The sequence below is a fragment of the Somniosus microcephalus genome, chromosome 20 (assembly GCF_052327205.1).
Source record: "Somniosus microcephalus isolate GS21.2 chromosome 20, FLI_Smic_1.0, whole genome shotgun sequence".
Classification (NCBI taxonomy): domain Eukaryota; kingdom Metazoa; phylum Chordata; class Chondrichthyes; order Squaliformes; family Somniosidae; genus Somniosus; species Somniosus microcephalus.
Window position 1 is genome coordinate 37,575,367 of NC_141006.1, and position 14,717 is coordinate 37,590,083.

At 42.2% G+C, this 14,717-nt stretch overlaps 1 protein-coding gene across 3 annotated transcripts; it reads left to right on the plus strand.

Annotated features, from left to right (window-relative positions):
- The first annotated feature begins 913 nt into the window (after positions 1–913).
- Positions 914–14,717, plus strand: LOC147103121 (gap junction beta-3 protein-like). 3 transcript variants are annotated; one of them, XM_085962438.1, is made up of 3 exons: positions 914–1,087; positions 1,434–1,489; positions 10,716–14,717. In XM_085962438.1, exon 3 carries the CDS (start codon positions 10,742–10,744, stop codon positions 11,537–11,539), a length of 798 nt encoding a protein of 265 aa, XP_085818564.1. In that variant the 5' UTR covers positions 914–1,087; positions 1,434–1,489; positions 10,716–10,741; the 3' UTR covers positions 11,540–14,717. The 3 variants fall into 3 exon arrangements, with proteins under 3 accessions (XP_085818564.1, XP_085818565.1, XP_085818566.1); XM_085962439.1 differs by lacking the exon at positions 914–1,087 and adding an exon at positions 1,128–1,335; XM_085962440.1 differs by lacking the exon at positions 914–1,087 and having other exon boundaries at positions 1,474–1,563.

Below are 14,717 nucleotides of genomic sequence, written 5' to 3' on the forward strand. Positions count from 1 at the left end.
AGTGAGATTGGGATTGGAGGGGTTAGTCTGTGGAGTGAGATCGGGGTTGGAGGGGTTAGTCTGTGGAGTGAGATCGGGATTGGAGGGGTTAGTCTGTGGAGTGAGATCGGGGTTGGAGGGGTTAGTTTGTGGAGTGAGATCGGGATTGGAGGGGTTAGTCTGTGGAGTGAGATCGGGATTGGAGGGGTTAGTCTGTGGAGTGAGATCGGGATTGGAGGGGTTAGTCTGTGGAGTGAGATTGGGATTGGAGGGGTTAGTCTGTGGAGTGAGATCGGGATTGGAGGGGTTAGTCTGTGGAGTGAGATCGGGATTGGAGGGGTTAGTCTGTGGAGTGAGATCAGGGTTGGAGGGGTTAGTTGAAGAGTAGGATCGGAATCGGTGTTTAGATTAGCTGTTTCGTCGGTTACAATGAGCTTGAAATGCTACGTTGCAGGTAGCAAGCACATAACGCATGACATTCTCCTCGATGTTTGCAACATTTGCACCTGGAAGAATTGCCCGAAGCATTTGCCAAAACAACTCTATGACAACTGGGCAGACACACCTCTCTTTACCCCCACATCACCACGTCCACTGCCTTAGAGGAGCTTACAAGTGGGAAGACAAACAAAAAGAAACAAATTATGTTGACAATTCGGTCGTTGCCTGAAAAAATGTTCTATGACGGAGAGAAGCTAAAATTCCACTGGGAGTCTGAAGGAACTTAGCATGTCAGAGTAATTGCTGATTAACTAATCAGGATCTGAATTAATAAGAAACAGGTATTACTGCACGCCAATTTCCAGGTTTTAATCTCAGACAATGGGAGGGTGCCCAGATTATTTCTTATCGCAGCAATGACAAAGTTCTTTTAAAAAATGCCACCTGGCCCTTTAAGAACAGACTTCATTACTTAAGAATGCCCCACCCAGAACGGAGTGACTGCAAAAGGAACCCGAGGAGTGTCTCACAGCGTCAGACAGCTTCACGCAGTGTTGGGTTTAGCAATTTAGTCGGAGAGTTCACTGCAGATTCCTGTACTTTGGGACTTTCATCCCGTTCCCTTCCAATGCCTGTGGATATAAAGCTTGAAAGCATTTGTTAAATGGTGAGTCTTTCATTTTATCTTAATATAATCAAAAGCAGCAAAAAAAAAATCACATCAGTGCATTTCACGGAAGCTGAAAGTTAACTATTGAAAGAATGGAAAGAATATTACAACCTTATTTTGGAAGCATAATTTACAATGTTTGAATTTACATTGTAAGTAAAGTCACCAAAAGAGGGGCTGATAAACTCAACAACATTTCTACTTTTTTTCACAACACTACATATTCTTCCATATGAAGAACAGTGGTTAGTAACTGCATTTGGCAATTGTGTTATTCCTCCACAATATATTTGTTGCTTTGTTCAAAATAATGTAACTATATTTTCGTCTCTTTTTTTTCCAGGTAAAGAAGACTTGGAACATAAAGTGATCCTCAGACTAAAGACACATTCAATCCTGGTAAGAAATATCGGGCAATACAACGCGTTTGGCTCAAGTATCAGGAAAGGAAGTCAAGCTTTAATTCTCAAAAGGTGTGTGTACAGATATAAAAACAGTGGAGAAGGAAGTCCGTTTCAGAGAGTGAAACGGTATAATCTATTCTGTGCAACATCCCTAGAGTTCTCACTTTCAGGGGAGGGACTATCCCTGCCTCTGTGTTGGCCGTGTGTTATGATTATTCATTGTCCTCTGGCTGGAAGGTGATGTGAATACTGTACCTCGCCATTCAAAAGCAAACACTGATATCATGGTTTACTTTTTAACTAGAATCACCTTTCTTTCAAGTATCGAATATTTGCCATTATTTCTTTATATCTTGTGATATTCATAATGTCAAATCATTTCTATGGAGGTTATGCAGCAATGTTCTGAGACTGCCACTGGTATGGAATGCCCCTCATTTACATTCAGGGGGGCATTTTCAGCTCCTTGATGCCAACAAGGTAACAATAGACTGGCGTGCTCAGTTGCTTCCTAGGCACGTGTACAATTTTAAGTTTCCGGCCATGGACCTTCTCCAATGTTGGCTGAAGGTCTGTACAGAACAGCAATGCAAACACTGCGTGGCTGAGCTGAATGTTCGCAAAATGACATCCTGTACCGTCCAGCATTGCCATTTATGTTTGCGTCCAGTGGCAGAGGGAAATCTCACCTCATGAGGCAGCCCTGGCACTGGAACTGCCTATGTTATGTTACAGCACTGAAAGTGTCACAATAATATAAATGCAACATCAAATGATGTTGAGCAGAAGCAGTTGGTAGGCATGGCATTTTCAACAACAAATGCTACAGCAACGACTTGTATTTATATAGCAGCTTTAACACAGTAAAATCTTCAATAGTGTGTCACAGAGCCATGAGGTAAAAATTGATGCCAAACCAAAGGAGGGATGATCAAAAGGTTAGTTAAAGGTAGAAAGTTGGAGACGTTTAAGGAGGGAATTCCAGAGACTGAGCCTAGATAGCTGAAGGCACAGCTGCCAATGGTGAGCTGAAGGGAATGGAGATACACAAGGTCTGGAGTCAGGGGAATAGGGGGCATGGCCGGTTGTAAGGCTGGATTACTCCAATGCAATCCTTGACAGTTTTCCATCTTCCAACGTCCATAAACTTTAATTCACCCTGCACCCAGTCCCACTCAGCCCACCTTCGTTGACCTACATTAGTTACTGGAGGTGGAGAGATGGAGGGATTTAGGGAAAGAAATCCAGAGCATGGTGGGTAGGCAGCTGAAGGCGGGCCGAAATGAAGGCACATTGGATCCAAAATTGGCTTAGTGGCAGGAGGCAGAGGGTGATGGTCGAAGGTCGTTTTTGTGACTGGAAGCCTGTGTCCATTGGTGTACTGCAGGGATCGGTGCTGGGTCCTTTGCTGTTTGTAGTGTACATTAATGATTTAGATATGAATGTAGGAGGTATGATCAGTAAGTTCGCAGATGACATGAAAATTGGTGGAGTGGTAAATAGCGAGGGAAGCCTCAGGCTACAGGACGATATAGATGGGTTGGTCAGATGGGCAGAACAGTGGCAAATGGAATTCAACCCTGAAAAGTGTGAGGTGATGCATTTTGGGAGGACAAACAAGGCAAGGGAATACATAATGAATGGTAGGACCCTAGGAAGGACAGAGGATCAGAGGGACCTTGGTGTGCATGTACATAGATCCCTGAAGGCAGCAGGACAGGTAGATAAGGTGGTTAAAAAGGTATATGGGATACTTGCCTTCATTAGCCGAGGCATTGAATATAAGAGCAGGGAGGTTATGATGGAACTGTACAAAACGTTAGTTAGGCCACAGCTGGAATACTGTGTGCAGTTCTGGTCGCCACACTATAGGAAGGATGTGATTGCATTGGAGAGGGTGCAGCGGAGATTCACCAGGATGTTACCTGGGCTGGAGCGCTTCAGCTATGAAGAGAGACTGGACAGGCTGGGGTTGTTTTCCTTAGAGCAGAGAAGGCTGAGGGAGGGCCTGATTGAGGTGTACAAAATTATGAGGGGCATAGATAGGGTAGATATAAAGGAACTTTTCCCCTTTGTAGAGGGGTCAATAACCAGGGGTCATAGTTTCAAGCTAAGGGGCAGGAGGTTTAGAGGGGGTTTGAGGAAAAACTTTTTCACCCAGAGGGTGGTTGTAATCTGGAACTCACTGCCTGAAAGGGTGGTAGAGGCAGGAACCCTCACAACATTCAAGAAACATTTAGATGAGCACTTGAAACACCATAGCATACAAGGCTACGGACCAAGTGCTGGAAAATGGGATTAGAATAGACAGGGCTTGATGGCCGGCGTGGACACGATAGGCCAAAGGGCCTCTTTCTGTGCTGTATAAATCTATGACTCTAAGCATGCAGAAGAGGTCGGAGTCAGCGAAATAAAGAGTATGAGGGGTTCAAGGCTGGAGAAGTTACAGAGCGGGGTAATGCTAGTGAGGGATTTAAAGACAAGGATAAAAATGTTAAATCCGAGGCTTTGGGGAACTGGGAGCTAACATAGGTTAGCAAGTATGGGGTGATGTTTGAGCAGAACTCGGTGCAGGAAAGGATATAGGCAGCAGAGTGTTGAATTAATTGAAGCTTATGGGGGGGGGGAAGATTGAATACTGACAAGGAGAGCATTGGGTAATTGAGTTTGAAGGTGACGAAGGCATGTATGTGGGTTTCAGTGGCATTTGGCTGGATGTAGAGGCAGAAGCAGGCAATCTTATGGAGGTGGAAGTAGGTACCCTTTGTGATGAAGAGGACATGGGGTTGGAAGATCAGCTCAAGGTTGAACATGACACCAAAGATTTCAAACAGTCTGGTTCAGCCTAAAACTTTGACTAGGGAGGGGGATAGATCAGTGACAAATGAGCAAAGCTTGCGGCAGGCTTAAAAGATGATGGCTTCACTCTTCCCAGGACTGGCTGAAGCAAGTTAAGACACATTCAGGACTAGCTGTCAGACAAACAATGTAACAGAGGCAGTGGGGGTGTCGAGAATGATGGTGAAGAGGTAAAACTGGGTGTCATCGGTGTTCAAGTATAAGCTAACCCCATGCCTGTGGATGATGTTGTCAAGAGGCAGCTTGAGGAAGAGAAAGGGGCCAAGGACACATCCTTGGGAGACTCCAGAGTTGACAGTTTGGGAGTGGGAAGAGAGCTATTGATGGAGATGCTCTAGCTATGATCAGATAGGTAAGAGTGGAACCAAGCAATGTCAGTTCCAGTGACAACAGGGGAGAGGCATTGGAGGAGGATGGTATGCTTGACAGTGTTGAAAGTTCCAGAGAGGTCTAGGAGAAGGTGGAGGGATAATGCATTATGGTCACATTTACAGAGAATGTCTTTCATGACATTTGGTAGGTCGCCTTTGGTGTTGGGGTAGGGGTTGAATCTGGATTGGAGGGATTCAAACAGAGAGTTGTGGGTGGGATGGGCTTGGGGATGAAAGCAGACAACATATTCAAAGATCTGGAAGATGAAAGGAAGGCTTTACTGGAGGTCAGTCTGATCTCACAGTCTCAGTGAAAATATCCCAAATCTCACCTTAGAGTTGAAGGTCAAATTCTTACATGATACACCATTTTGTGCTTAAATTTGAAGTGAGCCTTGGGTTATAATATTATGGGGTTTTTTTCCAAAGGTATTTAATACTCAATTTCACTGCAGAAACCATGCAATAAATATGGACAATGTGTTATAAACTAAATATTTAGAACTAACTAACACATCTTACAGAAATTCATTTGTAGAAGTTAACAGGTCTTGAGATTGGGCATTTAATTGGTTGTTTGATGGTTGGTTGGTTTATTTGTTCATTTCCTGGTTTGTTCATTGGTTACTGTACCGCTGGACTATTGATACTTTGCCTTTTCATTGGTTGGTAGGTTCACTGGTTCATTTGTTGAATTGATCATTGGTGTGTCGAGATAGCAAAGTTTGTAAGGAAGAAATAACTCGAGAAACAATGAATTGTTTATTAACCCAGGAAAGCTTTCAGCGGTGTAACTAACAAAGTATTTTTGAACAGATGAGACTTTGATAAATGGAGGACCCACAAAGGGAACAATGGGAGACCCAATTTATGACCTCCAGCAGTGAGTTGTGAAAATGGAGTGAACTAGGTGTTTTGTTACACTCAGTTATGTATTTGATTTATGCAAAAGGTTGCAGAGATCATTTAATTTAAAGCAACATAGTTTATTTGGATTTTATTTATTATTTTAATGACAATTATTGCAAACACAACAGATGTTGTCATGCTTCCATCATGTCATGTGAGCTGGTATTATGGGGTATGGAGCAAAGGAGTTAAGATCCAGGTCAGCCATGATCTAATTGAATGGCACAACATGCTTAAGGGGCTGAAAGGCCTAGTCCCGTTCCTATGTTCCTGCTTCTTGTCTCTCTTTCTCTAGTTATGATTGTCTACCATCTTGAAGGGATCAAGTATTCAGTTCATGAGGCAATACGGTCCTGAAAAGCGATTTATTTCACTATTTTTTTTATTTTTTTTAATTCATTGATGGGATGTGGGCATCGCTGGCTAGGCCAGCATTTAGTGCCCATCCCTAATTGCCCTTGAGAAGATGGTGGTGAGCCGCCTTCTTGAACCGCTGCAGTCCATATGGTGTAGGTACACCCACAATGCTGTTAGGAAGGGAGTTCCAGGATTTTGGCCCAGCGACAGTGAAGGAACGGCGATACAGGTCCAAGTCAGGATGGTGTGTGACTTGGAGGGGAACTTGTAGGTGGTGATGTTCCCATGCGTCTGCTGCCCTTGTCCTTCTAAGTGGTAGAGGTCGCGGGTTTGGAAGGTGCTGTTGGAGGAGCTTTGGCGAGTTGCTGCAGTGCATCTTGTAGATGGTACACACTGCAGCCACAGTGCGCCGGTGGTGGAGGGAGTGAATGTTGAAGGTGGTGGATGGAGTGCCAATCAAGCGGGCTGCTTTATCCTGAATGGTGTCGAGCTTCTTGAGTGTTGTTGGAGCTGCGCTCATCCAGGCAAGTGGAGAGTATTCCATCACACTCCTGACTTGTGCCTTGTAGATGGTGGAAAGGCTTTGGGGAGTCAGGAGGTGAGACACTCGTCACAGAATTCCCAACCTCTGGCCTGCTCTTGTAGCCACAGTATTTATATGGCTGGTCCAGTTCAGTTTCTGATCAATGGTAACCCCCAGGATGTTGATAGTGGGGGATTCAGCGATGGTAATGCCATTGAATGTCAAGGGGAGATGGTTAGAGTTAGCTCTGTGCCTTCACTCAAAGGACAGACAGATTAGAATATATTGCCAGTGCAGGTCATGTGTAGTCCAGCTACCATGGAGCATGTCAACACATCAGCTTCACAACAGTAATTGGGAAGGAAGAAGTAGTTCTAATTACAATGTCACACTGCCGAAGAAACTTGGCAGAACTCTGAGATGTTGTAGCATTCATTTGTCTCATTTAATCTATCTGGAAGCCACTTGTATAAACACCTATCTTTGTGTTTGCCATTAGTTTGCAGTTGTTGACAGATTAGTTTTTGGAGAGGAATAAAATATGGGGATTTGTTTCTGTTCTAACTCAATTATTCTGGAGCCCAGCCATCCCTAAGGGAAAACACCAAACCCTAAGAAACATCTGTTTAATATACCCAGTAGGAGAGAAAAAAGAAAAAAGAAAATGTTGGAAATCTAATAGAAAAAAACAGAAAAATGCTGAAAGCGCACAGCAAGTATAGTCAGTTTCTGAAAGAGGAAGAAAGAATTGGATTTCTACAGTACCTAATCAAATCTCTCTTAAATATTCCACATTCTATTGTGGAGGTCCAGGTTCTGTTGAAGAGTAACACTTGAAACATTAACCTGTTTTTCTCTTTTAAATGCTCAGCAACCTGCTGCATGTTACCAAAATGTCCTCTGTTTATGTTACTCTCTTCCAATATCTAGTTCCTCCCATTTTTATCATTTTGCCCACACTCTAAATGCAATGGATGCTTTCTCCATTCTTAAGTGCAGCCATTAATGGAGGCAGGGAGATGTTTTGCAGTCTATTGAGCATGATGCTGGTTAGAATTACAGCAAAATTTGGCAGTTATGAGTGTTTAAAGTTCATTTGCTTTTTGCATCAGAGTGCAGACTAGTCGGAAAGACACACAATCTCCTCCACTCTCTAATCGCTGCCAACACCTGGTAATTTTATAAAATATCTTAATTAAAATACCTCCTGCGTTGACATTTGTAGTTTCCCCATGCGTTTTAGCCCGTAATAATGAGCAGCGTGAGGTGGAATGGTGACAGAAATCTTTTAGCAATCTCTCCACAGCAATCAATGTTAGCTCTTAGTAATTGGGAAACATTTATTTTGAAACCTCTTTTGCCTGTGGTGATGAAATGATAAAAATGACTCGGTGTAAGGAACTAGATTTCAGAAGTGTCTCGTGATATAAATAGGAGCTGTTTGCAATCTGAAATTTCCTTTTAACTCTTAGTTTCTCATAGACATTTTTGTCATTGGAGCGCGGTCTTGAACTGTGAGCTACTTATTTGTTAGCAGTCATTCCAGTTTGATGTGTCAGACATTGACTGTTTTAAGGCACTCCTACTAAGCATGTGAGCAGGTGCTGAGCTCAGCACCTATCCAATAAGTCCCGTACAGTGGCCTCCTTCCATTTGAGCTGGTTAGAGATACAATAGAACCAGTATAAAAGTCACACATTCCATTCTTTAGTAGAACTAAATAGAAAAGCATTACGGCCTCACTCTAAGCAAACAATAGCTAAACTTTAAACAGAATCCTTGTCTAGTGAAACTATTACACTGTATGACTTAGGCAATTTTGTTAAACAAATATTGAGTTTCTAACATATTTACAACACATAACGGATCAATATTTATCTTATTATCAAACACCAAATTTACGTATTGCTGCACAACATTGTACAGATGAAGATGAAGGCTGTGTTGGAATACAATTTAATGCAACCATTTTGTGCGGCTTCCAAAGACAGCATGATAAATTGGTAAGGGGCAAATACTGCTGCATTGCCTAATCACTGTTTGTCATTCTATTTTATCTCTTAAAAACAAGAGTAGCGTTCCTATTTTCGAAAATAATACCATGAAGCAGTGCGGTTTTGTTGGGTATTCATGCTGCAATGTGCCTGTCTAACTTGGATTCTCTTCCAAAATCCTGCACATAGCAAAATTCCAGTCAAGGCCAGTGCTGTCATGAGTAGCTGGAAAGTACATGGAAGCTGCTTCTCCATAGGGCAGGAAGGAAACTGCCTCAAAAATAACACTGTCTTGCCTATCCTCCCAGCCAAGGAATGATGCTTTATGTGAAGAAATAGAATGATCATTGTGATTCATCTTATAATGAGGGCTAATGCCTACTCTTAACGTATGATTATGGTGTGGGGAACCAAGAAATGTAAAGAAACCATCTTCTGAATCCTTGACTTTCTTTGCTCCACCATTGGTGGCCATGGGTTCAGCTGTCTGGGTCCTATGCTCCATCACTAAATCTCTCCACCACTCTCCCCTCCTTTAAGAGACTCCTTCAAACCTACCTCTTTGACCTCACCAGCCCTAATATCTCCTTATGTGACTCGGTGTCAAAGTTTGTCTGCTAACGCTCCTGTGGAGCGTCTTGGGATGTTTTACTATGTTAAAGGTGCTATATAAATGCAAGTTATCATATGTAGGTTGAATTGAGGAGGGTCAGCTTGACTGGGTAGTGGAAGAAGAATCTTAGAATAAGGGGCTGCCCTTTCAAAACTGAGATGAGGAGAAACTTCTTCACTCAGAGGGTAGTAAATCTATGGAATTTGCTAACTCAGAGAGCTGTGGAAGCTGCGACATTAAATAAATTTAAAATGGAGATAGACAGTTTCCTAACTGATAAGGGAATTAGGGGTTACGGGGAGCGGGCAGGGAAGTGGACGTGAGTCTAGGTTCGGATCAGCCATGATCCTATTGAATGGCGGAGCAGGCCCGAGGGGCCGTATGGCCTACTCCTGCTCCTACTTCTTATGTTCTTATGATGGTTGTTGTTGTTGTTGTAATAAATAGCACTCTGAAGTCCCACAGAAAATTATAGCTTCAACAGAGAGGACCAAAAATTCACTTGTGGGATTCCTACAATGGCTGCACAACCCGTAAACCTTCCCTGCTGGCTCCTGGGGTCGATGGGGAACGAGATGAATTCATTAGCCCTAGCGCGTCTGCGACTTTTATGGATGTGTGTGCTGTGGCCTGATGTAGATTGCATATGTCTCCAGCTACAGCCCCAAAATGACCCTGATGCATAAAAAGTCTGGGATGGCTGTGGTCACGTTAGCTGCCAGGGGCCATGCAGTGCCAGCTGCAGTAATGGGCTCCAGCTCCTGCTGCATTTCCAAATTGGCTCCTCAGGGGAAGGGGAAACCTCCTCGCTGAGGCTCAGGTAGCTCAGTCTGGGTCTGTAGGTCCTGTTAGCCGGGTAAAACCACTTGCTTTCTAGATTCCTTGCAGGCTCACGTGCTGCTCCCTGGAGATCCCCCACCAGTTGCAGCTGGTGCTCCTGTTCCTCCTCTTCCTGTAGCCAGTAACAGGGTGGCCAATATCAGTCGCATCCTTCAGTGAAGCAACTACCTCATTGTGCTAATAGAATGATTGAAATGTCAAAAAGCAGAACTTCAGCCAGAAAACATTCACAGAAACGCTCCTTCAACTCTTCAGATGATCTGACTGTTTACGGATCCAGCACTGAGCTAAAAATAATGAAATGGTATTGGGGTTCAATTGACAGCATAGGACCCTGATTTGCATACTTTAGTGAGGTTCCCAACCTGACGCTGCTTTTATCTGGACCCTAACCAAAATGGCGGTGGGTGTAGCAGCAATGGGAACAAGGCAGTAAATTCTGCACTCCTATTTTCATAGCAATACTGTGCACTGTGTCATATACACATTATAACATGCCTTATGTTCATTATGTAATGTGCTATACACCAAATGAAACAATCTGTACTGGGAAGTAGATTTCAACAGTCATTTTGCAGAGGTCTGTTAAAGAGAATAGAAGTGTTTGTTCTATTTTTCTAGGTCAGACCCTAATTCAGTTTATAGCATTTATATGGGAGATACAAGTGCAGAACATTGCTTGAAACAAAATGATTGTATTATATCTATGAGATGAATCATTATGTAGATTTTTTTGTTTTTGTTTTGTGTTGTAGATTGAAGATTAACAACTCCAGATACCATGGACTGGAAGACACTACAAGGCGTCCTCAGCGGCGTAAATAAATATTCTACGGGATTTGGACGGATCTGGCTGTCGGTAGTCTTCATTTTCCGGGTGCTAGTTTATGTGGTGGCAGCAGAGAAAGTATGGGGTGATGACCAGAAAGACTTTGATTGCAACACCAAGCAACCTGGGTGCACCAACGTGTGTTTCGACTACTTCTTTCCCATCTCCCACATCAGGCTGTGGGCTTTGCAGTTGATCTTCATCTCTACGCCTTCCCTGTTTGTCATCATGCACGTGGCCTACAGAAAAGACAAAGAGAAAAAGTACCATGTCAAGCACCCAGAAACAGGCACCACACTATATGAGGATACTGGAAAAAAGCATGGTGGGCTCTGGTGGACCTATTTGATCAGTCTATTTGTAAAAACTGTGATTGAAGTTGCTTTCTTGTACATCCTTCACAGGATTTATGACAGTTTTGATATGCCTCGCCTGGTCAAATGTGAGGTCGATCCTTGCCCCAATGTAGTAGATTGTTACATTGCCAGACCCACTGAGAAAAAGGTTTTCACCTATTTTATGGTTGGGGCGTCTGCTCTTTGCATTGTATTAAGTATGTCTGAAATGATCTACTTGATCTCTAAAAGGTGCTTCAGCTGTTGTATGTTGCATTGTCGGAAAAGAAAATTAGCATTGACCATAGGCAAGTCTGACTATCATGGCCACACGCTCACTCATACAAATTACATACATAATGGCAAGTCACTGGACTACATTCACGCTTCTGCCCCAAACCTTTCCTCGATGTAATATGCTTTTACCAGTTCTGGGGAGTATTTTTGCTCAAGGATAACCTGTAAGTGACAGCACAACAGCTTTGAACTCTTTACCAATGATACATCAGATCAAATAGCAATCTTTGCCAACATTTGCATTTAAGCTTCCTCAGACAGGTGGTTAGAAACTTTTTTCAGACTTGGCTGTATTCTCTACGGGCACTGGACAAACTAGTGTGGGACTTCTCATACCAGTGATCTGTGCTTCTTGGTGGGCAGCTGAAGAGTGGCTTTGCTGCAGCATCATGGGGGTTATCCACGGACTGGATTGTTCCATCCTGGTGCTCAGGGAGGATAAACAACACCTAGATGTATAGGGAGCTAACTGGGAGGACAAGAGGAAGAAGAAAACATTTCAGGCAACAAACTAAAGTTGTGAGTTTTTTGCAATTTCTTTCCGTCTTCATCTGCAAACAGCAAACAGAAGCAAAAGTTACCAACACAGTGATAAAGGAAAGGTTTCATTACCAGTATCAATTTTTGAAATTAGGCTTGAAACAATTACCATTGATTTTAAACATTTCTTCCATCTATTTCTGGTGATTCCGGATGTTGAGAAATATACCAATAGTGGAATTAGTTAAGATGAGTTACTGAGTCCAAAAACAGGAAGGTGAATATGGTTGAAATAGTCTGAGTGCTGAAGCACTCAAGATTAATGACTCTGTATGTACTGATCGTATTTCTGCTCCATCACATTGTCACCCCTCTAGTCAACGGGCCTGATAATATCACCAGGATTCACTTGTTAAACCAAGATCATCAAAAACTCAATGGGAGAAAATGATTTAACGTTAATCCTATTCTTTTGTGCTAGTTACATTTTAAAAGGAGTCAACCGTGAGACCCCAGTCCTTAAAATTGTATTGGTGGCGAGTTTCTGTCCTTGGAGAGGCTTAAGATAAGTTCCGATGGTGAGTCTTACTCTGTAACCTTATGTACGAGAAGCCTTTCAAAACAGTAGATCAGGACAAGGTTGTAAAGTACAAAAGAATTCAAGTTATGGTTACTGGTTTAATAGAATAATTTAATTGTGACCATCTCCACTGTTACGACCCACACATGTAAACAAGATAATTGGCATGTAACTACCTGGCATGCAGAATTTTGCACTTACATCTTGAACAAAGAGAAACCTAAGAGATTGTAGAAAGTATATCCGTTGAAATAGCTGAGAACAAAGTTTATTTTACCAGACGAAATGAGACTCTGGATTATTAAACAGCGCATATTGCGATTTGGTTCTTCCAATATCCTAAAGCTTCCTTTTTAACCAATTAAATCAAGAAAGTGAGGCTCTTATTCGAAGCGGTAACACTGCCTGGATTTTATCGTGCACATACAGGGAAAACTGAAAGCAAAAAAAGCAAGAATGGCTGATTTCTCAACCTACGAATTATGACAGACAATCACTCTACACGGCATGTCAGCTACTCCAGCGCAATGCATTTGACAGCCTAAGCGATAGGGAATGTCGAGCAGCGGGAAAGCCAGAATTGCATAGCTATCCCAGTTCCATGCTTTAGAACAGATCAATTTCTTTATTTCTGACGACTATACTTGAAGCTTTGAAAGAGGATGCTTTTTGGGTAATGCAGGTTCACAGTTGATCCCGATAAACCTGATGTATTTCATGAACAAACAATGCATTCTTAAAGTATTCTGCTGACTGATTGAAAAGCGTAAATTGTATCTTCTGCAAGCTTGCTGCTGTAGCACAATACAGTTGAATACTGCCACACCATTTGTAGATGGTTATGGACCTAATTACGAGTCTCACATGAACCTATAATTTTAGTTGACTTTGTTGAATATAATATTGGTTGAATCAAGCAAGCATCAGTGTTTGTAATTCATCAACTGTTTACATAGCGGCAATGTAAACGAATGCTTTTGGTGTCAATGTCTTCCTTGTATAATGTTAACAATGCCTGCTGCAGAAATACTGATGCGTATTAATTCTGGAGGAGGGGATGGACATCCCGCCTTCACGGGCTATGTTAATGAATTCTTCTGTATACTTCGCCAAACTTTGCTAGCCCCATTGCAGAGTTTTTTTTAATTAACTGTCGAACTTTATTAGTGATGCGGTATGAATTTACGGAGAATCCAAAAGGAGCACAGTTCAATAAAAGCGTGGACACATATAGACAGGAGTCAAAGGTTAAAACAGGGACTTGTCCCTGAGAATTACTCAATAGCTGTCAATAACTTTTAAATCGCCTCCATGTTTCAATGCGGGAAAAGTAAACGATGAAACATACTGTTATTTCTTAATGTTGTTGAATGTTGAAATGGAAGATATTATTTAAATCACATTCAAGGGTACGATTGTGATAAACAAAATAAATCAATAGATTGCAGGTAGAGTTTCAATTTGACACCCAGGTATAAAACTAGCGTTGCAAATCAGCCGTCCTTTATAGTAACCAGTCGATTTTCATTTCCAATAAGAAGACAACTGATCCGCAACGCCAGTTGTACACACGAGCTGCAAGTTGAAAATCTACCCCTGTATTCCTTGAGTAAAAATGTTCTATTGGGCAGAACTATCAGCTTCGGCGGGGGCGTAAACCCGGTGCTAACGGGCCAGCTGCCAGTTATACACCTCGCCCGATTATCCGTCCGTTGAAGTCAGTAGAACGGTAAATCAGGCGGGTGTGCATATCATTTACGGTCCGTTGTACACCTCCGCTGAAGTTGAAAGTTTCATCCACTGTTTCCAAAGGTTATAACTGATAAGATTGCTTATCCATGTAGTACAAGTTCTGTGAGCTACAGACGAAGGAAGGTTTACCTTCAAGCGCCCCTGTGTAACAAAAAGGCTATTAGGACATCACAGGTATGGAAATATGGTTTGATTTTCACACTTTAGGGGAAGAAATCTTTTAAAAGCAAACTCGTGTGTTGATTTATGTCCCCGTTCTGTTGGTTTATATGGATCAAATGTTTTACCTGCAAAGATGAATGTTTTGTTTGTGTTGAAACTTTCCCATGGAAATACTGTCACTGACAGGATACATTGGACACATTTTTCGCAGTTTTCCTGTTCTTGAATTATCATTTACTGTACATCTTCCCATATTTATGTTGCGTGTATTTTGGAGCAAAATGAATGATTTATTAAAATAAATATTTTCAATTAATTAAAA